Source organism: Hippocampus comes, unplaced genomic scaffold, assembly GCF_001891065.2.
Source record: "Hippocampus comes isolate QL1 unplaced genomic scaffold, H_comes_QL1_v1.1 scaffold88, whole genome shotgun sequence".
In the NCBI taxonomy this organism is placed as follows: domain Eukaryota; kingdom Metazoa; phylum Chordata; class Actinopteri; order Syngnathiformes; family Syngnathidae; genus Hippocampus; species Hippocampus comes.
In genome coordinates, this window is record NW_017805933.1 from 40,885 (window position 1) to 68,697 (window position 27,813).

At 44.3% G+C, this 27,813-nt stretch overlaps 1 protein-coding gene across 2 annotated transcripts; it reads right to left on the bottom strand.

The window, feature by feature from the left end:
- Nucleotides 1-155: 155 nt before the first annotated feature.
- vwf (von Willebrand factor) lies at nucleotides 156-27,490 on the bottom strand. 2 transcript variants are annotated; one of them, XM_019890377.1, is made up of 53 exons: nucleotides 27,237-27,490; nucleotides 27,110-27,161; nucleotides 26,231-26,374; nucleotides 26,008-26,110; nucleotides 25,149-25,357; nucleotides 24,793-24,914; nucleotides 24,075-24,294; nucleotides 22,789-22,911; nucleotides 22,601-22,712; nucleotides 22,486-22,532; nucleotides 21,972-22,108; nucleotides 21,350-21,488; nucleotides 20,608-20,708; nucleotides 20,331-20,526; nucleotides 19,665-19,880; nucleotides 19,258-19,504; nucleotides 18,506-18,600; nucleotides 17,755-17,906; nucleotides 17,397-17,500; nucleotides 17,196-17,334; nucleotides 16,968-17,102; nucleotides 16,250-16,396; nucleotides 16,023-16,163; nucleotides 15,776-15,874; nucleotides 15,061-15,217; nucleotides 14,469-14,636; nucleotides 13,624-13,759; nucleotides 13,178-13,478; nucleotides 11,737-12,853; nucleotides 10,928-11,032; nucleotides 10,485-10,628; nucleotides 10,273-10,407; nucleotides 9,352-9,501; nucleotides 9,179-9,225; nucleotides 8,907-9,084; nucleotides 7,823-8,052; nucleotides 7,488-7,677; nucleotides 6,907-7,251; nucleotides 5,969-6,207; nucleotides 4,843-4,945; nucleotides 4,688-4,759; nucleotides 4,060-4,164; nucleotides 3,746-3,951; nucleotides 3,312-3,461; nucleotides 3,109-3,225; nucleotides 2,845-3,025; nucleotides 2,108-2,148; nucleotides 1,854-1,970; nucleotides 1,659-1,757; nucleotides 854-982; nucleotides 720-759; nucleotides 541-638; nucleotides 156-440 (listed from the first exon to the last, which is right to left on the bottom strand). In XM_019890377.1, exons 1-53 carry the CDS (start codon nucleotides 27,240-27,242, stop codon nucleotides 255-257), a joined length of 8,472 nt encoding a protein of 2,823 aa, XP_019745936.1. In that variant the 5' UTR covers nucleotides 27,243-27,490; the 3' UTR covers nucleotides 156-254. The 2 variants fall into 2 exon arrangements, with proteins under 2 accessions (XP_019745936.1, XP_019745937.1); XM_019890378.1 differs by lacking the exons at nucleotides 9,352-9,501; nucleotides 10,273-10,407; nucleotides 10,485-10,628; nucleotides 10,928-11,032 and having other exon boundaries at nucleotides 27,237-27,489.
- Between the last annotated feature and the right edge of the window lie 323 nt (nucleotides 27,491-27,813).

Sequence of the window (27,813 nt, forward strand, 5' to 3'; positions counted from 1 at the left end):
AGGTAGAGGTATTTATTGTAAATGTGGGTTAGTGCGTCTGAAAGTCTTTTGGCCAACAAAGGCCTGGCTGGCCCTTGCTACCGTACTCTTGACACAGAGTACATTTTACTTGTACAACCTGGGAAAATACATATGATTTACAAAACAGAATGAAAAACACTTGACTGATGTTTTATTGGAAATCGTGTGCGGTTTAATACGGTTACATCGTCATGGATACAACAAAAGCATAGCTAACTAACTTCTGGTGGTTTTTAGGTGCAGTGTTTGGACTGACAGTTGCACGCGGTGACAGACAGGATAGTGTGGTGGCCGCGGGTTCCATTGGCACACAGGACGGGAACACTGACCGGCTCTGTCTCCGTGGCAACGCAACACACACACTCCTGCTCCACCGCGGCCGTCTGCAGGGAGTACATGGACTTACTGCGACATTTACCCTGACAGACAGAGAGGATCAGATGGTGAGAGAGTTAGTTTTCGGACCACATTGATGTTTGATTGATCGTCAACTTCACGTGTGACTGTGTGTCCCCTGACCTCACAGTAGTGCAATTCAATCTGCTGCTCCGATTGGCAGTCGTCCACTCTGACATAATTCAGCGTTCCCGCCGTTCTTCGACATTCTGACTCAGTACCTTCTCACCAACAGGTGTACACACTCCATTTTAAAAACAGACTTAAAAACAAAATTCATAACCAATCATAGCTCTACTCACACATCTCACAGCAGGTTGTTCCGATCTGGCTCACAGTTCCCTGAGAACAAACAGAGGAGTTCTGTCAGTCAAAACAGCGTTGAAGTTTGTGAGTGAATACTTATGGGCAGGTAGGTTGCACGAGGCTCCCGCACCCCGTTGGCGAGGCACGATTGGCGGTTGAAAGGCGGGCAGGTGGTGGTTCGGATCTGCAGGGCCAGGTCTCCTTCGCTGTTGACGCCGCAAGCGTACTGGTTGCAGCCGTCCTCCTTTGTGGTGTTCACCTGGACGTAAAGTGTAGTTTCGGTTAGTATGGTACAGTATGACATTGTAGGGCTCGCAAAATATTATAGAATAGCACACTATTACGGCAGAATATATCATAGTATAGTTTGAATGTATTGTCAAGTGATGTATGCACTACTATGTAGTGATTCTCAAAATGTGATACTCTAGTGGTACGCGAAAATCGCTGAATTAACAAACTGCACTTAATGTTTCAGTGTATTCAACTTTTTTTTTTTTTTTAAATCCAGTACACTACTAATGAGCGAAAATAGTTAGGTTAGATACATCTGAAATTGACAGCTCTAATGGCACCATGCAGAAGGAACTGGTCAGCCATAAAAGTATGATTGAGTACAGATTCCTACTAGACTGTTTAGCTCATTATTTTAATTATTCCATCACTTATGGCTCTAAGACATTTCGAAAAGAGCTAGGGGAAGAGGGTGGAACCACGGTTGTTTGCTTTTGTTAAATATTAAAGGCTTTTTGGGTGGTTGGCAGTCGGCCTCATTGTTGTCGAACACCTGGGCCTACCCCGTTAATGTGGTTTGTGGTACGAGGAGAGCGAAGCATTGATCAAGGCGGTACTTGGTGTAAAAATATTTGAGACCGACTCGACGACACCGTGGAGAAAATGGATTATTGTCGACTGTGATGTACGTGTGTACGTACATGCAGACTCATTTTCTTCCCATCGGGCATTTGTAAAAAGCATGTAGTGGCGACACAGCGGCCGCAGCAAGCGCCTTCCACTTTCTGCTCTGTGTATCCCTGTGGTGAGCACAACACATTCATTTCCATAGGTGCACATACCAGCAAAATTACCAGGCCTGCGTTGTACAAATGCAATACGGAGATAAGACGTACAATGGGACACGGGGTACAGGTCGTCCTCCTGCAGGAGAGTCGATGTTTCTTGATGAGACCGCCCTCCACGACGCATTCACATCGTGTACACACGTCCGCCATCAACATCTCGCCGGCCTATACATAGAAACAAAACAACAAAAATTGCACCATTTGTATACATGCTATTAAAAATTACACTTCCCATCATATTTGTACTTTAATAAGACATCCAATTGAACTCATTCACCATTTCAAAAGACAAGAAGGCTTACCCCTATCAGTGTGTGGTTCAGGACGCAGACATCTAAAGGAGCTGTGAAGGAGAATTAGACCATCAGCTCTACTGTCAGGTCAAGCAAATACGGGCTGTATGGATAGGACCTCTGCTGGAAAGCCTCTGAAAATGCGTTTCACAATGGCGCCAAAACACTCTGGTCCTTCTATGGTGCCATGTTTAGGAAAGCCAACCCACTTAACAGCAGATAGTCGCGCGATGAAAGATTCAAGCAGAAGTCAGACAGATGACAGTGAAATCGGTGTGCTAACTTTCTTAAGATGATACAGAGAACGGTTTGGCGGGGATGAAAGTTGATTCACCGGCCATGGCTAGCTGCTCAATGGCAATGAAGGACAAAGAGTCATTTGTGATGAATTAAAAAGATTGATTGGTGTATTACTGAGTCAGAAAATGTCATAAAAAATATATATTAAAAATTATGTGGCATGGACATTCATCATTTGCAAATTTGCGCGATTAGCATCTAAGCTTAGTCCCTTCTCCCCAATAGCAGAGTTCACTTATGGCCTAAAAATGTTTTTCATTCAAATACTTGCTTTAGTTATGACTACATGACTGCATTGGTAAACATGACAATCCCACACATTCCCACTTACATACAAATTCTGGTTACAGCAGCCTCCATAGGAACGCAAATCCCATCCTACAAGACTCCGCGTTCGACTCACGCAGAGTTAGCTTAGCTCATCGCGTCGTATGTGTGACATTTACCACACTGGCAGCGTGGGCAGCAGTCCCGCGCATCGCAGCGTAGCTCGGAGCCCAGTGGGCAGGACGGCGTTTCCATCGCAGAGCAGCTGATGTTGGTGGAAGAGATGAACACCTCGTCCTTCACCCTCACGCACTGGTTCACCACACATTTGTCAAGAGAAGACTGCCATTGCTCCCCAACCTACAAACACGGATCGAATACGTTCGGCTTGGCGGGATTGGTGTCACAGAAAGATTAAACTCAGGTGTGTGTGAGTTGTAAACCTGTCTAAGCGTTCCTCCGATCACTGCGTCCCCTCGCATTTCTCCATCCGATTCCACGCAACTAGTTGCTCTGCATTTCCCGCAGCATTCTCCACTGGACAGTGTGTATGTTGAACCCTGTCATGTACAGTATACGTACAACATGGTTGCATTATTGATTTTGGTGATGGACAGAATCAAACACACGATTTTGTTTGTCTCACCAGCGGGCAGTTCCGTTGGCACACTGGCGTAGAGCACTGAGCAATGTGCAGTGACGTGTCCTTGTCCTGTAGTGTGCTACAGATGCACTTCTCGCATCCGTCAACCCACTTGCTGCCCACCGCATGGACCACGTCGCCCACAACACACACCTGTTGGATAATCAGATTTAAAAATGGAATCCCCCCTTCACAAGTACATCATCCATCCATTTTCCAGCCTGGAGGTCGCCAACCTGGTGCCCATGGCCACCAGGTGGCCCTCAAGGACAACATGAGTAGCCCGCGGGCCTGTTAAAAAAAAGTAGTTCAGCCGCGGAGGGGACAATGTCATTTTCTAGGAATGTTGCAGAAGTGATAATTTGAAAATCAAAACCCTGCCGGAGATGTTTAAACAGTTATTGCCAGTTTTTTTTGGCGAAATGTAATGGACTTACTTTGTCCGGCAGGCAGCTTATCTCAGTGCAGCCGCAGTCGTCCGTCTTGGAGACCGTGATGAAGCCGGCCGGGCAAGTGCGGGTGACGTTCTGGCAGCTACACGAGCACTCAAACACGTCGCAACACTTTGTCTTTTTGACTGTCAGGTGGCGATTTGCGCCGCACACTGGGGTCGGGCTGAGGGCGCAGTTCTCCTTCTTGCAAACTGGGTGGTCGAAAAGAGACGAAGCCACGTCGGATTCAAAAGCGTTCACAAGGTACATGATCGCAGGTGTGTGATCTCGGGAAACAGGAGGATAAGACCGTGCCCTACCGCACTCGTGGATGGCTTGACATTCTCCTGGGTTTTTCAGAAGCAGTATCTCGCCATCCTCACAGCGGGGCGTCTCGGGAACATCACAGCTCGACAGATCACACACTTGAAAGTTACAGAGGGAGCACATGAGCTCCATGGACAGTAAAGCCTTAGAGGTAAAAAGCTTAACGTGTTAAAGGTGATGTATTAACCCCTATCCACAATTTAAAAGAATCGTAGATATTTTTATTAACGTGGAATTTTTTTTTTAATCGAGATATCAAAGGGATCAATAATTACAACATTTTTTGCTAGCCTCACTGAACTCAGCTTGTTTTGAGAGGGAAGCCCCCTCTCTATCCATTTTTAAATCTAACATATTTTTATTGTACAGTTTTTGACCCAGCATGAGACTCAGCATTGTTGTCGCATTTTATGGTGTTCACTGTTTCTTATGTTATTAATTTTTTGTTTTAGCGGTCTTTGTTTATGTATGTCTGATTTTTACTCTGTGAACAGCACTTTTTTTGCAGCGCTGGTTGTTTTTAAAATGCCACAGAGCAAAAAGTTGACTGTCATTCCCTTAAATCATGAGTGGGGGCACTTGCAAGTCAAGGGGGTTATTTGTAAATAATTTTGTACGTACCACATTCATACTCTGGGCAGCATTTGGATCCTCTCTTCTCCTTCAGCACTTCACAGGCTCCGCACGCCGGGGCTACACACACAACACAAACATGCGGTTATAGCGCATGGCTGTCATAAGAAACAGAAAGTTAAATTGGAGCATATTTAACTTGCCTTTCACGTCGTTGCACGGACGGGCGGTGCAGTTGATTTGTTGTCGGGCCAAACACAAGCAAATCAAACAAGGATTGTCATCCGGTACCCAAGTCTGCAGATACTGTGCACACAACACAAGTACACACAAGCTTGTCTTAAATGATAAACACTAAGGGGCAGTCAAAAACTATTTTGGAAAGCCCATGTACTTGCCACAAGTATGTCTGTTTTAACAGGGTTTCCACTCTTCCACTTGCTTTTTATTTATGGAACTTTTAAGGACTTTTGAGGGCTAATTTAGCCATTTTTAAAAACTTGTTCTCCATTCAGCAGGGCATTCACGGTGGATTTAATGCCCGCTCAGCAATATGCGGGCTGAACAGAAAGCCACATATCACTGAGCTGGTGTTCAAATCATTGCTGCCAAGGGAAGGACACATCTTTATTGTTAGGGGCAATCAACTAACCCTTTATTTGACATACTGTTGGAAAATGAAAAATTCATTGTCAAATAAAGTAAGTAAGAATTTTAAATTTAGAAAATATAAAACTTCAATTGATTTTCGAATAAAAATACATTTTTAAGGATTTTCATTGATTTTAGAAGCTTTCCCTGAAAATTAAGGACAATTAAGAAAATCATTTTACAACTTCTTTTTTTATGGATTTTTATGAACTTTAAGGACCCGTGGGAACCCTGTTTAAGTGAATTTATTCATTTCATTTTGCATCAGTCTCACACACACACACACACTTCATCCATCCGTTATCCGAGCCGCTTCTCCTCTCGAGGGTCGCGGGCTTGCTGGAGCCTATCCCAGCAGTCATCGGGCAGCGGGCGGGGTCCACCCTGAACTGGTTGCCAGCCAATCACAGGGCACACAGAGACAAAACACCATTCACGCTCAAATTCACATCTAGGGACAATTTAGAGTGTTCCATCAACCGACCACGCATGTTTTGGAGGATGTGGGAGGAAACTGCAGTACCAAGAGAGAACCCATGCAAACTCCACACAGAAAGGCCGGAGCCCGGAACTAAACCCAGGACCTCTGTACTGTAAGGCGGACATGCTAACCAGTCGCCACCGTACCGCACCGTACACACACTTTTAGCATCTTATTGTGCTTTTCCTGATTCTAACCTCGTATGCACGTCCACGACGGTCCACACACTGCTTGCACTTCTCCGGTGAAACACACACTCCCTGATGCGGAACTGTCCCCTCCGGACAAAAACAGCCCTCCATGGGTGTGTCTGTACATGACGACCCGTTACCCGTGGCAACCGACCAGTCACCCCGCAACGGCTGCGCACTGTCACAATCCTCCACGCAGCCCGTGCGGCACGCACTGTACTCCATGGTGGCAGGGCACTGCCAAGCTGAAAGAGATGGGAGTTTTGTTGCAAATGCGAAATGGAGATGAAGAATGAAATCACGGTAGAAATTGTGTGTGAATGCCGAAGAGCTGACATTGACTGAAAGGCTGCAGAATCTGTCGATTAAGGAATCATGATGTACATTTGTAAAATGAACATATTGTGTCGAGAATTATAGATGAGTTAAAACAGGGCATTTCTGCTTAAATTTATCTTGATTTTTTTTTTCATAGGAATATGGAATAGTGGGAATTTTGTAAAAGTAAAAAAAAAAAACAAAAACAGTTCCCCTTTGTCCTGAATTAGCTAAATATTTTGACTGTTGTGCATCCATTCAGGAGTTTTGTCGTGTAAAAAAATGTAAAATACTGAACGAGTGGGAATTTGGGGAACATGAAAAACACTCACCAATGTCATGATTGAGCTGAACATTGAAAATTGGCACAGTTTGAGTCATAAACGATGTAGACAAAAATGAGAGGACGAGTTAAATTTGGAACACATCTCCATTGATTTCAAGGCAATCATTTTTGGGCAAAATGAGAAATTGCAGAAAAAGGGAATGAACATAGAGTTGTCTAAATATTCCGAATGTGCTGAATATTTTGATGTCGGAAGGGATTAAATCAGTTGACATATGTGGAAGTCTGAAAAGCAGAAAAAAGTGGCAGAATAAGTATGAGGACCACATTTCAGACTTACGGCAAATATGGGGGCTTCTCCAGTCGACACACACACCCCTCTGTCTACACAGGCGTGCGTATGTGGAAATGAGCTCGCACACGTCCGACTCTTCGCACGCCTGCTCCTCGCATTTGGTGAGGAACATCAGGACAGGAATGTGCGCGTGACAGGCCTCAAACACCTGTGAGCGCAGTGCCTGGCATCCCATGGCCGCCCCGGAGGAGCACACGCCCACCTTCCGCTTGGGCACGCACACGCCCCCGTCGCCAGTCGTGGTCCAGTCGGAGATGAAGGTCATCTGGTCGGAAGTGGGACTGCCATCACGTAAGGAAAGAACGTTGACGGATTGCTCCCCGCAGGCGCCTGAGAAGGAAGACGCCCGCAAAAGATGATGTCACGTCAATGGCATTTCTGAACCTCGTCTTTCCAAAGCACCTATTTTCCAAAAATCTGTTGCAGGAATAACAAAAGCTGGATGATCCGGTTCAACTGCTATGTAGTGGATTAATAATAGCATTTAATTGCTCTTCCTGTCATTATACATCACCGACATGGATAAATGATCAGAAGAACATGACATGATGCTTCAAGTACGTTACCACAGAGTCCAGCAGTGTTGCCGCTAACGCTGGGATTGAGCAGCGTGATGGTGAACTCGTTCCTCTGTGGTGTGAACGTCAAAAGGTAGCCCTGGTCAGTTTTCAGCTGCAGCATCACTCCGCCGAATCGCACCAGCTCCAGACCCGCTTGCCTCCATGGTAGCAAAACCTCCTCTCGCCCAATGAACGCCTGCACAAATCGAGGGAAAAACCTTCTCAACAAGGGGTGTCCAAATTTTTTTTTTTTTCCTCCGAGACCCACGTACAGAAAAATCAAAAGACGCAAAGGGCCGTACTTTCCCTGCCCAAACGAACATATCAGAAACCCGACTTACCGTCATATCATCCTTCAGTAGGATTTTACGCGGCCCGTGCGTCACTTCGATGGCTTTCATGCAGACGTGGCTGTATTTTGCCGCGTCCTGACAAGGGCCGTTGTGGAGCGTGACCTCCGAACCATCGCTGACAGTGAGGAGGGTGTAGGAGCACAGGCCCTCTGCATCCAGCCTGAGCGGCAAGCTGTCAAATCGCACGACGTGATTGGTGGAGCTGCCCATGCAAATGCCTGTCAACACCCATATATACAGGCAACGGTGAGAAAGCCACGAATATGAGGTAATGTAGCATATTTACACCCTATTTAACAGCTCAAATGAGGCATATTTATATCATATTTATTGTCTATATATTGTCATCCCGTCCAGTGGTTAGCGCGTCGACCTCACAGTGCAGAGGTGCAGGGTTCGATTCCGGCTCCGGCCTCCCTGTGTGGAGTTTGCATGTTCTCCTCGGGCCTGCGTGGGTTTTCTCCGGGTACTCCGGTTTCCGCCCACATTTCAAAAACATGCATGGCAGGCTGATTGAAGACTCTCAATTGTCCCTAGTTGTGAGTGTGAGCGACGGTCGTTGTTCGTCTGTGTGTGCCCTGCGATTAGGTGGCAACCGGTTCTGGGTGTGCCCAGCCTACTGCCCGAGGACGGTTGGGATAGGCTGTAGCAACCCGGCTTCCTTGTGAGGAAAAAGCGGATCGGAAAATGAATGAATGAATGAATGAATATTGTCATTCCATAACAAGCCATAGTTAATGTCTCAAGACCTCTGAGGTCAAAGATAGAGACCGTATTTAACGCTTTCTCTGTAGATTAGCTGTACATAAGATGTTTATGTTATGCGGATGTTCCATTGGCAAAAATCTGAGATGTATCTGATTTTTAGCCATGTTTAGGAGAGAACTAATTTGAAGATTTTCAACACCGTGCATTTTTTTTTCCTTCTTACACTGACATGTGAAATCGTGTCACTTGAGCGCGAGAACTCTTTCATTGTGTCACATGAACCGTGTCATCTAAACACAGCCTCATTGTTCGCGTTGTACAGAGTTGAAAATCGGAAGACGCATGATCCGATCTGTATGCATACACGGGCATTCCCAACGGCAGCTGCAGGCCTCTTGGACTTTTACGGGCAGCATGTTGTTTCTGCACGCCGGCGGCTCCAGTCTATCGCAGCTGACTTTGTGGTTCTGCACGGTTACGTCCCCATTGGGATGGCACAGCACTGAATGGCAGCCGTCCTCCAGTAGCCATGACTCTCCAGGCTGTAGCACACAAGTAACAACAACAACAACAAAACATAATTGTAGAGTTGCACAGTGAATTCTTTTTTTTTTTTTTTGTAATCATGTTTCTCACTTTTCTCTCTTTGCCATTGTCGTCAACGCACACTCTTGGCGGACCAACTGAGAGCCAAAGCAAATCACAGCCAACAATTACCGTCACAATCACCGATATTCTAAAAACGACAACAATGCTGCCACGAATTGAGTTCTTTTCAGCTGTATTCAAGTGTGTGCGACGACAGGCACCTTTGCAGATTCTTTCTGCGTAATCGCGGTCCAAAGTCAGCAGCATCCGTAACTGATCCATACTCTTTAAGTGCAACACGTTCTGGCTGAGAGTCGCCAGCTCCTTCTGGTCGGAGCCTGGGCCCACGCTGATGGGGAATACCGAAACACCTGAGGCACAAGACAACCCAAACAATTACATATGTAAAAGGAAAGAACGGTTGTTCGAATGCAGGGGATCTCAAACATTTTGGGTCCAGGGAGCCGTTTTATAAGGACCCCAGCGTGATACCAACACCAATCAAACGTAAGGACAACAACCTCCCTTAAATGCCATCAAAAAGTTTCCTGTATTAAAAAAGTGAAATGTTACAACAACAAAATATATATTTTTTTTCAGTTATATTCCTTCAGAAAATAAGTCATAATATTTCAAGAGCAAAGAAGATGAAAGGGTCATAATTTCATAAGAATTTTTTTCCAAGAAGTTGAAATATGATGGTCAAGTAAAAAGGGAAGAAAATCATTTTAACAAGTGAATTTCAAAACGAATTTTTTTAACTTCATTCTTGAAATAATACTCCTCTTATTTTCCAAAATATGTTTTACTCTCTGAAAAAATAGAGCAATATTTGCAACAAAAAAAGACTTTTGCTCTCGAACAATCATGACATTATTCCCGTAAAAATCTTTTCGATCAAAAAAAAAATATATAACCATATAAGGTCTTTTTTTTTTTTTTTTTTTTTTTTTAGAAAACATGTTTTTGAGTATTGGAAGAAGCTAGAATACCCGTGGAAAATCCATGCAAGCAAAAACAAGACCTTTTACATTGTATAAGTTTTTTTTTTTTTTTTTTTTTTTAGATCAAAAACATTTTAACGGGAATAATGTCATGATTGTTTGTGTAATAACGACCGCTGTATGGAGAAATTGGGTTACCTGCCGCCACTGCTTCGTTCGCTGCTTCTTGGACCAGATCAGTTGACTTATCGGTCACGATCATCACCACTACCTTGGGCACGCCTACTCTCCCTCCTTTAATGGCCTCTTGGATGGCATATCGCAGTGCCGAGCCTGAGACGGAGACACAGCGGTAAGCTCCAATGAATCGATGATGTGTACACTTCACATATATTTTTTTTATCGGTTACCGAGTGCAGGTGCCGCAGTTCTCCTTCTGGGAATGTTGTCCACCAGGCCGAGGAGGCGCAACTTGATCTGTTGCTCTCTCCAGCTGAACTCCAAGTTGATGGTGTCGCCGTACTGAATCACGCTCACGTGAGTGCCGTCCGGACCTGCACGCAGATAAAACGGGACTTAACATCTTGCGGTCACATCCAGCTCACAATCATGTGGTGTGGGTTCAAATTTGGGTTGAATTTGCTTGCGTGGGTTTTCCACGGGTATTCTAGCTTCCTCCAATATTCCAAAAACATGTTTTCTAAGTAAACTGAACACTCAATTGTCCAATGGTGTGAGTTTGAGTGTGAATGCTTCGATAGGCTCCAGCACAGCCGCGATGTGAAGGAGGACAAGCGCTAGAGGAAAATCGATCCGTTAACAGTGCATCTTGAACGGTCTTTTGTCAACCTACCTACATCCGCTGTGTTGATGAAGGCTTTTACAAAAGTCTTCATGTCGTCCAACTGCTCTCCGGACTTGAGCAGGAAGAGGATGTCCACGGGTGTTTTACAAGGCACTGTGGGAAGTTTGGGAACAGATGGAAAACTGTCTCGTCATCTCAATACGGGGATACCGAACCCTTGCCAATCACTATTTGTAAACTCACGTACTCAAATTTTTTTCTGCGGAACCTAACTAAAACTAGTCAATATAAAACACACCTATTACACTTATATATTGTAGCAGTATCCTCGTATGGGGTTAGTCACAAATGTTTAAACAAAAACACTGTTTTTGTTTTTTTTTTTTAAGATAATTAATCAGAAATAGCTAAATTAATCAAGTTTAAATTTCAAAGTGAACTTGAATCTTTGAAACAAATAGTTTATAATATACTGTTTTTGTGGTGAACCCAAACTTTGCAAAGGTGGTGCTCTGAGGAGTATTTCAATGTCACTAACTCAGAAATAGGCTAATAGGAAAGCAGTAATGCATATTTTTTACGGGTTTGCAAAGCAGACACTTACTGTACATGCTTGTGTTCTCACACTTCAGGTGCATTCGTTTCAAATGTATTTTTTAGGGGAATTTTGTATGATGATTTTGAAATAATGCTTGTGTTTGGAGATCATAGTGGTATATTTACAGTTAAAACTATTGGCATTTATTTGCATTTTTAGGGGGTGGGGGGGTCACAGTTTTTTGCTATTCACAGTATCCATATTTACTGTATTTCTACAATCACGACGGCTCACGGCGGCAAACAGATGGCAGCTCTACCTGTGGGTGGGAGGCTGGCAAGCGTTGGACGGACCAGGGGCACCAAGGTGGGGAAGCGCGGCGTGACCGTGGTGCGCGTGATGTTGACAACGCGGTGGACCAGTTTATTGAGATACGTGTAGTCCTCCACCATCATCGGACGTTGCGGCGAGCTGAAGGCGAACAAATCCACCTCCCGCACTTTGGAGCCGACTCCGATGGGATACACGTGTGTATGGGTGCTCGTGGACGGCGGGCGCGTCACCGTGTCCGTGGGCGGGTTCTCCGTCACTAGGAAGACCAGCTGCGGTGGGACGGATCCACGTGAAGGCGGGACGGTGACGGTGTTCTGAAATACAGTTGCCACGGCGGCGCCGGTGTTCGTCTTGCTTCCGCCCTGCCAACGAATCTCCCTGAGACGTTGTAGCAGCAACATCCTTTGGTATCTCAGATCCCAGCGCCGGATCTCCACGGTCACCGTGACCGAGTACTGGATCACCGTGATGCGGATGAACTCATTCTTCTCAGACATCTGCGTCACAACTTCCTCCAGGAAGAGGAGGGATTTGTTGAAGTTGGCCTCCCCGACTGAATCGGAGCCTTCAATGATGAAAGTCACTTCCTTGGTTGGCGGTACGGACGAGGGTGTTGTGGTGGTGGTTGGAGACAGTACGGAAGGCACGGTAGAAGTGGTGGTGAGGTGTTTGGTCGGGGCGATTGGCGGTCGAGGAGAGCGAGTCGTGGTGGTCGTACTGGATTTTGGCTCAAGCCCCAAAGTGCAAAGGTAGTCGGTCAATTCTAAAAGGCGATCGGGCAGCTCGGCTGTGCTACTCAGCACGTAGGCCCTGTTCTCGGGGTTGGCCTTTGTGATATCATTAATCTGCGCCATGCTCACCCCGGGACCGAGGGCTACGGTCAACGTGGTGATTTTTTTCCTGCGGAGCATGCTGATGAATGGCTGCATTCGCCGAGGGTTGGTGCTGGCCGTCAAGATGACGGCGACGCGGCCGGCGTGTTCTCGTTTGTTCTTGTCATAGATGTTGTAACAGAGATATTTAATGGCCTCGTCCAAGAAGGCGGCTTCACCTCCGGCGTAGTGCAGCTCGTGCACCGTCTTCTTAAACAGCCACTTCTGAACCTACAGGGCAAAAAAAAAAAGTTAAAATGCGAGGGAAAGCTGTCATGTCACAATGATTTCAAATGTAAGCAACGAATCGGCACCAATTTGAATTTAAAAGTGACTTCTGGTAAGATGACATTTTAATTGCTTATTTACATATCAGCTCTGTCCCTGAAGTTAGGCTTATTTTGGCTTTTCTTATCTGCCTATTTCGCAAAAATAAGTCAATTCGTGAGCTATTATTAATTTGACTGGATAGTGATGGACACAGTGTGGCTAATTTACATAATAATGGCCCAACGTTGAGTTTTACAGTCCCAAATTTGACAGGGTTAGGGTTACCTGTAAATCATACGTTTTGACCCCAGAGTAGTAAAGCAACACTGCGGCTCGAGTGTGAGCGGAGCCCAAGCGGAAGCGCTCCACCACTCCCAGTATAAACTCCTTGGTGGTCTGAAACTCGGTTTCGCTCAATGCGGTGGAGCCGTCCAGCAGGAAAACCAGATCCATGGCACGATCGCACGTCCCCTCCGGCATCATGGTGGTCATGGGGATGGTTGTAAAGGTGGCGGAGGCGAGGGTTGGTGCGGCGGTGATCAAAGTGGTGCAAACCTCGCAGGTTAGAGTGTTGTTTTCACAGTGACTTTGGGGACAAATAACAAAGAAAGCAAATAAATCACAATTTATAAATGAATTCATAGGAAAGTTATATTCTGAACTTTACATCCCTACACTCCCCTGGATGTTCTTTTTTTCATTACAAATGAGCATCGAGTAGCCACTCTTACCATATTTTGCAGTGGGCGGGGTCATGGCGGCTGATGATGACTTTGTTGCCGTGGGAGATCCTTTGACCCTCATGGATGCATACCTGACACTGAGTGGGCTCAACACACCGCATGGCCACCTCATCCAGCAGCTGGCCTGAGAAAAACATGGTGAACAAGCAAGATTCACTTTAAAACAATTCTGAAGTGTCTCAAGGATCAGACTCTGACCTTTTCCCCCAACAAAATAAATGACAAACCGTTACAGCCCAATCTATATCCATTGATAACACTCTGGGATCAAATTAAATTATTCCGTTTTGGGGTCTGGTTTCGGTTTATCCACTGGGTGAAATTGCAAAATCAAGTCAATTTTATGAGGAGGGTCCCATATCTGATAGCGGCGCTGTTAGCGCTTGGTAATCAGTACTTCCAACACTGCAGCTCTGCTTACTTTTTTGTGACATAATAGAACAGACATGTTTTAGTATTAGTTCTGTCTTCTATATGTCTATTAATAAAAATTACAAGTGCACAGTTAAGTTAATTTCTGAACACCTCGTACTTCTGTGCTTCCAAACATTTTTTCACCCGGCCTGGTTACCAAGTCAGGTGGAGAAACAGGAGTTTGGAAATTATATTATTTAGCCACACTGTTATGTCACAACGTTTACAATGTTTACAAAAGTAAAATAGCTTGCGACCTGACACATTTTCAGAAAAAGGCAGTTTGTGTGATTCCCTACTTGATGGTTGGGCAGGCACTCGAGTGACCCAACACTTTATATCCAAACCAATAAAGTGAATTTGACATAATATGTCTCCCTTTAAATGCTAAATTTACTGTATGAGAATATATACGGCACCTGGGGGGCAGTAAGCATGACATCCTTCCACACATGTGAGGGAGCACTGGAGGGGATCGGGGTGCTGGCAGGTGACGGGACAGGCAGGGCCGCAAGTGTTGTACCTCCACTGGCATAACTCCTCTCCGGTAGCCGGAATCTTCGGGTTCAACTCCTCACAGCTCATCGCTATGGAGACGAGAAGGTTTTACTCGCATTTTTGGCTGCTGCGTTCGTTGGTTTGTTCCTATTACACATCCAAAAAAGCAGCGGTCCGCCAACCACGGGGCCATTCAATACAGGACTGCACAGGGAAACTTGTATTGTTCATGACAGTCAGAAAGACGTTTTATTTTGAAAAAATGCAGCTGCCTGTGGTTCTGTACACGTCACGCGGATGGCCTCGCTTATGTGAGATATTTCGAAAGAAGTAAGCCTGCAATGCTAGCAAAAAATGAGAGGACTGGCTCAGTGAAGAAAAACAAGCACAGTGCTCACAACTACTTTCAAATATGCCGCTCCATATGAATGAAACAAATAAAGCGGTTTGTGGCGCAAAAAAGGGTCGGGGACCGCTGCCATAAAGGACCACGGGGATATTCTTCACACTCACGGCAAAGCTCGTTGGATCTCCAGTTGACGGATACACCGTTCTGCGAACAAGCTTGAGCGTAAGCTGCGATGACATCACAAAAGCAAGCACAGTCGCCCACGGACGGACAAGTGCACGCCGCCCCCACGCACATCTCTACGTATGGCTCCGCGTTCACCTAAGGAGATGCATGAAGGGAAGAAACAACACTTACCATACTCAATGTATGTACAGTATACCTGCAAAAGGTAATACGATCCAAAAATGCATGAAAAATGGGGCCAACTTGTGTGAACCCTCTCTTGGAATCGCTATTTGATATTATTATTATGCATTTTAATGGCGTCAAAACTGCCCACAAAACTCCCCTTCACCCGTTTTCCCAATTGACGATAAATCGTCACATCAGGACGCATGAAAAACTGTCAAGGACATGCCTTAAATTGAAAAGGAAGTCGGCCATTTTGAGCACATTTCATGGCACTTTGAGGAAGTCCAATTGGGGAATTGAGCCAAATGAACCCAATCCAGAAAGATAAGTAAAGCTAAATTGACCAGATTTAGATTTCTGTTTTGCAGTTGTTGTTTTCTTTGTTGACCTTACCTAGCTAGCTACAGTACGTGACATATTCGAAGCACCTCAAATGACATTTTCTCTGCATTGGCTTTCAATTCAGATGACGGTGTACTTAATGTAGATGCTATTGACCCTTTGGATTTCTGCTGCTATACTCACCTGAGTATTACACTCTTTAAAGAGGGGACCAGTGAGCACACGGCACGACTGCTCAACTTTTACCAGTCTGACGATGTCGTCAGCGCATGGAGCGGGTACCTGGAAACACAAATGCAACATTCTTGGGTCATAAATATTGAAAGTAGCCCCAAATTTTTAAAAGTATCTAGATTACCGATATTATTATTGTTTTGGCACTACAATCTGAAACTGTCCCTCTCCCAACCACGTTACAAACATGCATTACCTGCGTGACATCGGCACAGCTTGGAGCAACCTTCCAGGAGTTCCCAAAGTGCAAAGAGTCCACCTCCAGCTGATTGTTACTGCTGACTAAGTCGTTATTCACATTCCCGTCAAAGTTACCGCACAGACCACACACCCGACTCTACACATGTAGGAAAATGACAGAAAAAAAAAAAAAAGAGAGTCAAAATGGCGGCTTGAAAAATGAGTGGATTAATACACGAGTACCCTGTATTCAGCCGATATGTGGACCAGGAGGTGCGTTCCCTTGTCCCAACTTAGGGAAATGTGTTTCCCTAGCAGTAGGGTGTAGAATTGACCTGATCGGATGATCTCCACCTGCGAGCTCTGTGGTACTGGCACCTTCATTTTCACCTGAGCAATGACCAAAACATGTTCATGGCATGAAAACAGAGCAAAATGGCACCACTAGTGTGTGTGTGTGTGTGTGTGTGTGTGTGTGTGTGTGTGTGTGTGTGGCCGGTTTGCAATATTGATCCTGTCCATTGAGTCGTTTTATTATATTTCTGACTCAGCAATACATGGGTACTTTTACTTTTGAAATGCATACGTAGTGAATCTATGGTTATTTGTGGTTTGCTCTTCACAAATTCACTTTGTGTTTTTTTTTTTTCCTGTGGAACCTTATCTTTACCTATTCACCGAAAAACTCAACCGTTCACGGTCCGTGTGATCTTTATGTAATGCTATAAGATGCCACAAGATGGCAGCAAGGCTAATAGGAAATATTGTTAAGTGATACTTTACTGAGAGACAACTAAGCTTTTTCTATGCTGGGGAGGAGCTCGGTGTCACCTCGGTTGTTGGTGGAAGCTATGGAGCGTCTTCATCGCATGAGTTGTGCATGTGCATGCTGGATATTATTATGATCATTATTCTTAAAAATATTTCCTTTCAAGCAAAAAAAAAAAAAATTTTAAAATACCTCGCCTTTTTGCATCAGAATCAATCCTCCTTGGTAGTAGACTGACACCGACTTGGCACAGCGATGTCCCACAAGGCCACAGGCTTCATTCTCCACCAGCACTCTAAATGTCCCTTCTTCTCCATTACACATGTCCTGTGTGCAATGAAGGTAAAAAGAATGGACAAAGAGGTCGAAAAACACTCAAGACGTTACAAGTCGAAGTTATTTCTTTTGAACCGGTCTTACCTGGACTAGGACATACTGACAGAGACCAGGAAAGGTGTACTTTAGGCCATCAAAGGTGATGTAGTGGGCCTCCCCCACGGTGCGGCACACGCCGTCACAAAACTTGTCAGTGCAGTGCCACTTCCTGTTCTTGCACGTGCTGCAAAATAAAAGTAGGTCATGCAACCGCCAAGAAGTACTACATTTAAATAATCGGTTTACCAGGTGTTGCAATCCACCGGTATGCTTTGTCCTGAAGCATAGGGCTTGTTGTTATGGTAACACGGGCACTGCTCCGGCACAATGCAGTCTCCATGATGGCGTACCTGAAATATCAGTCAGCGAGCCCTGTTTCATATCCTTTGGTCGTACAAACTCCTTCAATCAATACTTTAGAAACAGAGTCAAAACGTTATTGGTTGTTCAAACTTAAAAAAAAAGCAATACACAAATGAAATTAACAAATCTGTCCATTCCCTAATTTCTAAACTACTTTATGTGGCAAATAGATTCAATAAGGATAAGACATATGATTAACAAGGAGAATATCTATTGCATGTATGAAGCTACCGCAACCTACTGTGCCGAGTGGGCAGAGGCAGCCGGGGATGCAGGCAAGTGAGACACAGGGGTGGTCTGCATTCTGGCAGTTTCTGGCACATTCCAGGCCTTTTTCCCCGGGCCTACACCTTGCTCGGATCAGTTGAGGGGGACATCTTGCAGAGCGCTTCTCTGCAAGTAGCGACGCCAACAAGGGTATCACATTTACTTTGTTGCTAAGCTTTCATTGTCGGTGCACACTGAGTTAGTTTGCTAGGCGGTGTAAGAAAACATGTCACACGGCACAAGAAGGCACACTCATTGCGAAACTTACTGCTTTTCATTTGATTGTTTTATAGTTATGGACTCCATGTAACTCTACAGTGAACCAGTAATATTGTTCCGGCAGAAGAGAGAATATAAACCAGTGCTCATTATATGTTAGCTTTAAGCGAGCAGACAAATACAGTTGGAATTTTATGGTTTGGTTGCAAGGATGCTTTTCTGAGAAATTTGCCATTGAGGGTCTCCTTTTCGTTTCCTTAAAGTGATGTTATATGATAGTCTCTTATTTTTTGAAAGGAAGAATGACAATAGGATGTAAGGAATACTTAGGACAGTCCATTTTCGTAAGTTTAAATCTGTTTGAAGCCTTTGTCAGGTTGTGAAAATGACTTTTTTTTTTTTTTTGTATGTGGTCTCTACATCGCGGAATTTCACCTAGATGGGTTTGGAACCTATTACCCCACCAACATGGACTGACTCTTATTAAAATATGTGTTGGAGTTCACCTCTGGAGGGTGCCAGGTCGTCGTCGTAGAAGAGATCGGACAGCAAAGTGCTCGTTTCTGTAGAACTGCAGCGCATGGATCCATTCTCACAGTAACTGTAAATACAAGAATTAAAAAAAATAAAATAAAAATCACCTTTGTCCAGATTTTAAAAAGAAACATTCTATGAAAATAATGCTGCCCATATTTCTCGATAAATATAATATGATCATGATTTCACCTTTCTAACCCGAGGACCTGCTATGGTTTTCAGTGATGTGGAACTACACTGCATGATGTGGAGATCACTTGATCACGACTCGGGTTATTATATATTTTAAGGCAGAATTGTTGGCGTAGCTCTTATTATTTGATGTCATGAGATCAGTAATTACCAGCCACTGTGCCCCAGTACATTCATGTGCTATGAGAGACCATCAGGCGAGAAATAGTAACGTTATGTAGCCATATGAAGTGACAGGCACAACAATTAAATACACTTCACCCAGATGGCAGAAGGTACAATTATTAACCTGTTAATATTCATAGAACAGAGTTATGTCTGTGTCATGGGTAAACAGTCCCGGATTTCATAAAGGAAGTCCATATGTGAGTAAATTGAGACAAGATCATTATTTCAGTACTGTATATATACGTTTTTGGTGACATTTTAGTTTGGTGATGTTACGCCAGCTCTTTCTCATGTTAAATATGTCCCTTGACTGATTAATGTGCATGAGATAACAACGTATTTGAATGTTACGCCCACAGACCAGATGCTGCTGTGATCGGCGTAGACGTCATTAGGCTGGTACAGCTGTCCATCATGCAGGCACGTGCACTGGTCTGCCGTCACACACTCTCCAGAGTCGCTCAGGTACTTTCCAGTGGGGCAAAAACAACCTTCCTCGCACACTCTCTCCCCTCCGCATCCACTCTCCGCTCCGGACAGGGAAATGCAGGTGCGGTCGCACAAGCTCCCGCAGGCCTCGTACACTTGGCCTCTGGTGCACTCCATCTCTGAGGATTGAAATCACTCGTTTGTGTAGCGGGGTTTCTTTCAGATATTTAAATAAATTATGAACTTTAATACTCGAAAGTTTCCTCTTTTAAGAGAACAGCAAGTTACGCAAACAATACTGAAATAGTGAACGGTTATGCAGGTGTGTCGTGTTTTTACGGCAGAGCGAGGGAGAACGCCAGCGGAGGAGCACCCCTTTGGCGGCGCAGGCGGCTGCGTAAGCGGCCAGAGCAGAGCAGAGGCACTTCTCGCCGTCCACACACGAACAAACGTCATAACGACAAAACTGCTGGAAAGGAGCCGGATTGACCAGGAAGTGGCACGGGCCGAACACGTCTGACGTCATCATTGAGCAGCCTTCTTCTGCAAAACGAACTGAAGAAAAAGAAAAGGGGTGATTGTAGTTTAGGGTTACGGTGAACCACGAGTCATCACGTTTATTTCTGTGACATCTGTCGGGAATATTTACTACAAATGTGCCGAGCTGCGGGTTTGGGGTTAGGGTTATTTTTAAACTCTTTCTGTAATGTGTGAAAATTCCACAAGAGGACGCCAAAGCCCTGGCGAATCGAAACGTCGTTCTCAGGGTCAAGCATGTATGCCGAAGCGATACATTACGATTTTTGTATGTTGGTGAGAAGATTAATTTTGCCTGGGTTGTTGCGTATGTATATGTAAGTATGGCGAATCTTCACCGTGTGTCCATTTAGGGTTTACTACAATGTGTGGCAGGGCTTGGTCCCTAAAGCCTGAAAATACATGTAGTGAGGGTTCACTGTCGGGTTGACGAGTCACATGTGTGTGTGTTTGTGTGTGTGTTTCCACCTCTTTTGGGGTTGATGGCACAGGGATCTGTCGTAACTGTGTGGGCGGACTTGCAGTCATCGTTGATTCTCCAGGATTGACCAAATGCCAGCGGGCCCGCCTCAACCAGCCCAGATGCGGACAAGAAGTCATCGCCTTGGTTCCCGTTGTAGTTGCCACACAGGCCGCAAGTCCGCCCTGCCCAGCGTGGGCCAAGCTACAAAAACGTGGTGGGTAACATTTCAAAACTGCCAAGCTTCTTGACACAAATTAACTAAAACATTCCGTTTGTATGCACCTTTAATAGCACCCGGCCCCTCCCATCCCAGTCAAGACGCAGGTTATCGCCATACTTCAGGAGCACAGATGATTGCACAGATCTCTGGATATGCAAGCGACCTGGAATCCAGAAGCATCAATGTTTAAAGCATGTCCATTTACTTTAATTACAAAGCCATGTGACATTTTTATAATGAATGTAAGGATTTGGCCATGATTACAGCGTTTACCTCACCTCTCCCCCACAGTGAGCTGGTATGGGCTCGAGCTCACCCACGGCCCTGATGAGGCCACGTGCAATAGAGGAGCAATTAGTTGTTTTGAGTGTTTGTATAACGTGTCTCACAAGTCATTTGCCACAATAAAAACCACAAGGCAAAAAGTTCACCATCATTCATGCTAACTGGTCGTCTAGCTAGCTCCTTGTGTTTCTTCTTCTTGGTACTACAGAATCATTATGTGTGTGGTGTGGTGTGGTGTGGTGTGTTGGTCATCCGGACTACACCACACACTATGAGAGCAGTAGGAAAAAGCATCTTCATCGTGTGGATTTAAAAACATTCAGTTAAGATTTTAAAAATGGGTATGTGTGTACGCTGCTTAAGAATGCAACCATTGTCACAGTCATTGCACTGATTTGAGTACTTAAAGCCTTGGCAGAGGTCTGTGCTCTCTGAGTTCTTTTACCCCACCAAGTACACTCTTGCATGTCACAGTGTTTGAGTGACAAAAGGCAGCTGCTCCCCATCAAAATGTCGTACCATGGTGCATTGGGGTCTGGATGTCCATGCCGTTGACAGAAACCATTCCTCCGTGCTTCAGCTTCACTGTCATGTCTTCCAGAGAAGGCAGACTGAGGGTCACAGAACGTGTACACACAGCCTCTTGATCATCTGCGCACTGAAAGAAAGGTCAATAATCAGCTGTCAGACATGCACGCAAAGAGTGACAGCAAGAAAATGCTGAGTTATTATGCTGCCAAAAATGTTTTGCGAGTTCTTACGTAATGTGATACTGTCTATCTTAGCCATCGTGTTTGGAAAGCTATGTCGGGATCTTTTGGAGGATTTACCACAAGGGTGAGACATCTTGAAGACCATTTTTGAATACATACGGTGAACCCCCACTCTTATCAGGGGTCCCATTGTGAATAATAAAAAATTGCAAGTGTTAATGCTTTTTACTTGCTATCATGTCCAAAAAAGGGCAAGACAGGTTTCTTGTGGTTACAAGGTATTAAAATACATTACGTTTCTAAGATTTGCAAACATATGTGTGTGTGTGTGTGTGTGTGTGTGTGTGTGTGTGTGTGTGTGTGTGTGTGTTCGTGTGTGTGTGTGTGCGTATGCGTATGCGTGTGTGTGTGTGGTGTGCGCGCATTACCTGCACATTTTCAATAATGACAGAGAAGTCCTGCTCGTCACAGTCTGTGGCCAGCAGGTACTGACACGGGCCGCTGAAGGTGAAGAATTTGTTGTCAAAGGTCTTGAAGTGGGACTGACCCACCACCAGGCATTCACCTACACACCGGATGAAGGCGCAGTAGCCAAGCCAATTGTTAGGCGTAAAGGGGACCCACAAAAGTAAGAAGTACATCATAGAGATCGACATTTTGTCTGATTTGGTTACCACATTTATTAACAAGCGGAGAGCAAAATATTCTCTCAGTGCAATGCTATCCATATAATAAATGGATTGTTTCTTAATACAATTCAACCCTTTCAGGGACAGCGGTTACTACAGTGCACAGCTTAGCATGTTATCAGGTAACAGGGTGCATGAAAGGGTTAAATTGATGCATATATTGCCACTTGAGAGCAAAAAAAAAATAGAATCGCATCACTCGAATCATGCAGTGTACATTCACCCTAATTGAACTATGATTCATGTCGCTCACCGGGGCAACCTTCATTGGTGCATTCCCATGACCCGTGTCGACACACACTGTGGGGGGGGAAATACAATATGTGGCTATTAAATCACACATTCTGCAGATGTGTGCCTCCACTCACCAGGTGTTGCAGTCCTGAGAGATTGTCGAACCCGGCGGGAAGTGTCGTCCCATGTGTACACAGGAACACTGAGACACCTCCACGCAACGGTTTCCATCCAGCACTTTACCCACTGAAAAGCACACACAGATTCAAACACGCTAAGACTAGAAGCCGAAGGGGTGGAAACCAGTCGCCGGGGGATTTACCAGGGCATGTGCAACCATCCACGCAGTCTTCTTTGCAGACTTCCTGAATGTTGAGACTATGGCAGGTTGTGGAGCAGGACTTGGTGCATTCGCTGTAGTGCATTCCAATGGGACATTTGGGGACTGTTCTCACACAGACGCACATACACAATTGTTTTCAGTGGTGGGAAGTAAAAAAGTACAAACATTTTGTTCTTAGGTCGATTTTTCCGGTATCTGTACTTTATCTTTTGACCGTGCACATTTGAAAACAGACACAAAATAAAAAAGATGGAAAAAAAACGCAATCTTAATGATTGAAGTCTTACAAGTTAAAAAAAAAAAAAAAAAGCACTCTGACTGCAGCACTAAGAAGGAATGTGACCCTGTCACCTCAAGAATGAATTGTGGCAATTTTGTTGTCTTGTGCCGGCCTAAAAACCACTAGCTTTTGTCGTTCAAATGATTATCAATGTAATCTGGGGGGAAAAAAAAACAATCAAACCGACGTATAAGTAAGGTATATTTTTTTAGGTGTTATCATTAGTTTAGTTTTGTTTTTTCACTAGGTTCACAACATCAGTAAATCCAACACATTTTTTTGATTGCATAAAATTCAAGCGCACACTAGTTTGTTATTAACATATGACATGTGAAATTATTTTTTTTTACCTTCTTGTCAATATGAGTTAGGGCCCAACCAATATAGATTTTTTTTTTTTTTTTTATGCTGATGCCGATTTTTGGTCAAAATAAAATACAGATTACTGATTAATCAGCCGATTAATTAAATTGTGGCAATTTTGTTGTCTTGTGCCGGCCTAAAAACCACTAGCTTTTGTCATTCAAATGATTATCAATGTCATCTGGGGGGGAAAAAAACAATCAAACCGACATATAAGTAAGATATATTTTTTTAGGTGTTATCATTAGTTTTGTTTTGTTTTTTCACTAGGTTCACAACATCAGTAAATCCAACACATTTTTTGATTGCATAAAATTCAAGCGCACACTTTTTGTTATTAACATACGACATGTGAAATGATTTTTTTTTTACCTTCTTGTCAATATGAGTTAGGGCCCAACCAATATAGATTTTTTTTTTTTAATGCTGATGCCGATTTTTGGTCAAAATAAAATACAGATTACTGATTAATCAGCCGATTAATTACAAAAAAACTACATAATGCATAAAATAGCCCCCCACCCCAATGCATTTCAATGGGGGCCAATTAGTACGGATTTTCACAATTTACAGGCCACCCTGTTCCCTATTCCCTGGAACTGTCACTGTTTTGCCGACTTACAGCATTCACTCTCCTGCTGCCACCCGCGTAAAAGCATCCCGTGGGCATGACACGTGCGGGCGTACTCCAGAAGGACTGGACAGTAACAGTCTTCGCTGTCGCCCTGGCCGCAGTGGCACGCCTCCTCCTGGCACAGGGACAGGAAGGCCTCGGCTGGTACCAAGTGGGCGCAGTGCAGGAACACGGCAGATGTTTGCAGCACGCTGCAGCTAGACAGAATCTACGGAAAGAAGATATATTATCAGTACTTATTCCTTATGAGTATCTTTTAAATTGGTTGTTGACAAAAAAAAAAAAAAAAAAAAAAGCTCTCCATTTGTGTTACTTTTCTTTGGCAATGTGTGAAAATCTGTGCCACTGATTGCCAAGTGTAAGTTTACTGTCTTTACAGGGGCATGCTTCTCTCTTCAGACTTTGGGCCGCCTGAGAACAAGTTGCTGCTCACCTCATTGCAACGCTCATGATGGCCACACCCAAAAATTCTTGATGATGGATTGCTTCCCACTTTGTAGCTCACCTCAGTGGTCATATTTTTCATGACAGTGAGAGGTTGTGCTTTTTTTTTTTTTTTTGTCAGTGAGTCATTCTTCATCCTCAGTCAAGGATGTTCAGATGTTTCTAATCACTCTTTTGCCCTTCCAATGTGTGTGTGTGTGTGTGTGTGTGTGTGTGTGTGTGTGTGTGTGTGTGTGTGTGTGTGTGTGTGTGTGTGACTGACCTCTGAAGTGTCTTTGGAGCTGTTGCAAGACAGACTGGGAAGAGAGACGCGTCTGCAGGCTTGACCTGCCCCTTTCACCGCCCATGAATTTGCAAAGTCATAGCTGTCCTCTGTGAGGAATCCTGAAATGACGCACAGCACGGAAAAAAACGTTGACAGCTTCCTCATTAATCTCAAGCTGCCGCTGCTCTTTTTGTTGAGATTTTTTTTTCTTTAACCCGTTATCTTTTCCTGTATGGAATAACTTGTCTTCCTGTTTCTGATCCCCGGTGACTCAGAACCATTTCCGAAATTCCATGGAAAAAAAAAAGGTACGTGCATGAGTGGCCTTCCACTCCAAGCGAGCATAGATGTACCTTCTTGAGCGGTGTACTCATCGGCCACTGCTGCATTGAAGTTACCACAGAGGCCACAGGTGTGGTTGGTGTGGTGTTTGGTGAGTGTCAGGGCGATGTTGGCTGCGTTGTCGATGGTCACCGTGAAACCAAACTCCTCGCTCCATAGCTTGTAGAAGCCCAGCTCCTGGCCGGCAAACACAGCGTGTGATGCGTACGGCAGTGAAAGTCTGCAAGGTGACACACAAACAGTCTGTAAGTGAGCTTCCTTGGTTGCAGGTTTCTCATGGCATTCAAGTAACCAAAATCGTTAATCAATTAATGAATCAAGGATGGGATTGGCTTGGGATTGAACTGTCCTTGAATTGTTTCACACCCCATGCATGGAAAACCGGATCAAATCACTTTTTTGTGGAGATGCACGCTCCTAATGACTAGCATGCCACATTTAAAGGAAATGAGAGGAATCGCTTTGATTGGCCGTCACTAAAGTCGGCTGTGAGCACTCCCACAGTGGCGCAGCCCTCCTTCCCTCTTTTTTGAGTTTTCCTTGCCGTCCTGGGGGTTAACGTGAGGGGATGTCATTAATTTTTGTAAACTATGGGCATGTAAAGCCCTTTAAGAATTTTCTGTGATTCAGGGCAATATCAATAAATTTGATCTGACTTGACTTGCAGATCCGACGACCTGAACTCGCCTGCGAAATGACCATCAAACCGGTCAAACCTACCTCTGCGCAGAGAAATGCCACACATTGCGCAGCGAAGGACTTACGTCGATGATTTAAACAGAGCCTTTAGTCTTAATCCAAATCTATAAGGATTTTTTTTTTTTTTTTTTTTGCGGCCAACCATTCCATGCGAGTAAAAGACCGTATTACCTGGTTTCTCCCTGTGATAATCTTCCATCAACAGACAGATGCAGCTCAAAGACGTCCCCAAGAAATAGCGTGACTCCAGTTCTTTTGCCCCCAACAAAATCACCTGCAGGTGAATCACAGCGCACTTTGTTTTTTAATCAGTGACGAACGGACGGAATGATCTGTCTGTGCATATTTTGTCCATATATGCTCAACATAGTTTTTTTTTGACAGGCTCACCCACCCAACAGCGTGAAGGAGCGACGTCTGCAGTCCCCAGCCAGCAGGTAGCTGCAATCGCCGGGAAAGTCGTACAAAACCCCATCAAAGGTGTGAACGTGGTGTCGTCCGAAGAGGCTGCATCTCCCCGTCATACCTGCCGTGCATGCTGCACACCCACACGCATTCACAACAGCACAAATTTTACCAAAAACTCTTGTTATTATTTCAAAATGACATTTTAGAGTTTAACAATGAGAAAATATCTTTGTATGAAGTGCTTGGCCTCATACTTGATTGGGCCCTTGGGGAGGCCTCAACGTGGCGGAAAATTTACCAATTGGATCAAAAAAATGGACTGACCTGCTAATTGAGTCAATAGACCCAACTTTCTGGGCTGTTTTGTTCAAAATATTTTGAAATACAGTACAAATATGGAATTAAATTAAATATCAGACTAACACTGATTCAACGGAAATCCTTATTATTTGTCTGGATTCAGTGGGTCGGTTTGACCCGGAAAAAAAGAGGTTAATTTGTTAATTTATCCACATCGCTGGGAAAAAAAAAGTTAATTAAAAAAAAAAACCAATACAATGTTCTTTTTTTTAATTGACATTATAATTAGGCATTTCCAAATTAAATTAAAAACTAATTTAATTTTTTTTAAAAACAAGTTAACTATGATCTACTGAAAAATTCTATTCATCTTTTGTAGCCTTGTGGTTGCAGCTGAGATGAAGGCCACCGCAGCCGACTCGTGACATGCAATGGAGGTAAACCCTGGACCGGTCGCCAGTCATTTGCAGGACACAAATAGACAAACAAACATTGACATGCACATTCGCACTAATGGACAATTAAGAGTCAGGGTGAATTAACAATGGGTTTGTTTTTCACCCACCTGTCAGTTGTAGCAGAAGCCAAATTCCTCTCAAACACCGACCCGCGCACAACTGAAACACAAATACAACGACATGCTTCATCCCGTGATCCTCTTAAATTGACTTCTTAAAACTTGAATACTGTACCTCCATGGTTCCACACTTGGCTAATCCACAAATCTCGCAAGAAAAAAAAGTAAAAAATCTCTTCCAATCGCCCAAAATACTGCAATTCCAGGCTTTACATGGCGGATTGGTGTTTCGCTCTGTCACGTAACAGGCTCAACTGAGAATGGGGTCAAAAACTTAAAAAATGCCTCACTCAAAAGTTCATTTATATCAAGGAAAGCCCTTCCCACTCTGTTATCGTGGCCTTAACATCCCTCCCCCCTACATCAGGTTATGTCAAGAAGGCCAGAATATCACTCGGTACATGTAGAGCGACACCATCAGACCGCCCCAGTGAGACAATACCAGGATGTGCCCACTGATGGTCTGGCTGAGTGATTAGCCTGCTGGTACAAACCTGCGTCAGTGCCAACCCAAACAATTGTGCTACAAAACACACTGTCGGGGGAAGATATCTCATGCGAGAACTGAGAGTTTGGTAGCCACACATGACAAACATGTGACAAATTGATGCCAAAACTTGCGTGAAAACAATGGGAACTAGTTCTTTGGAAATCCTGGAGGAAAAAAAAATATCACCTATCAGCTGGGGAAA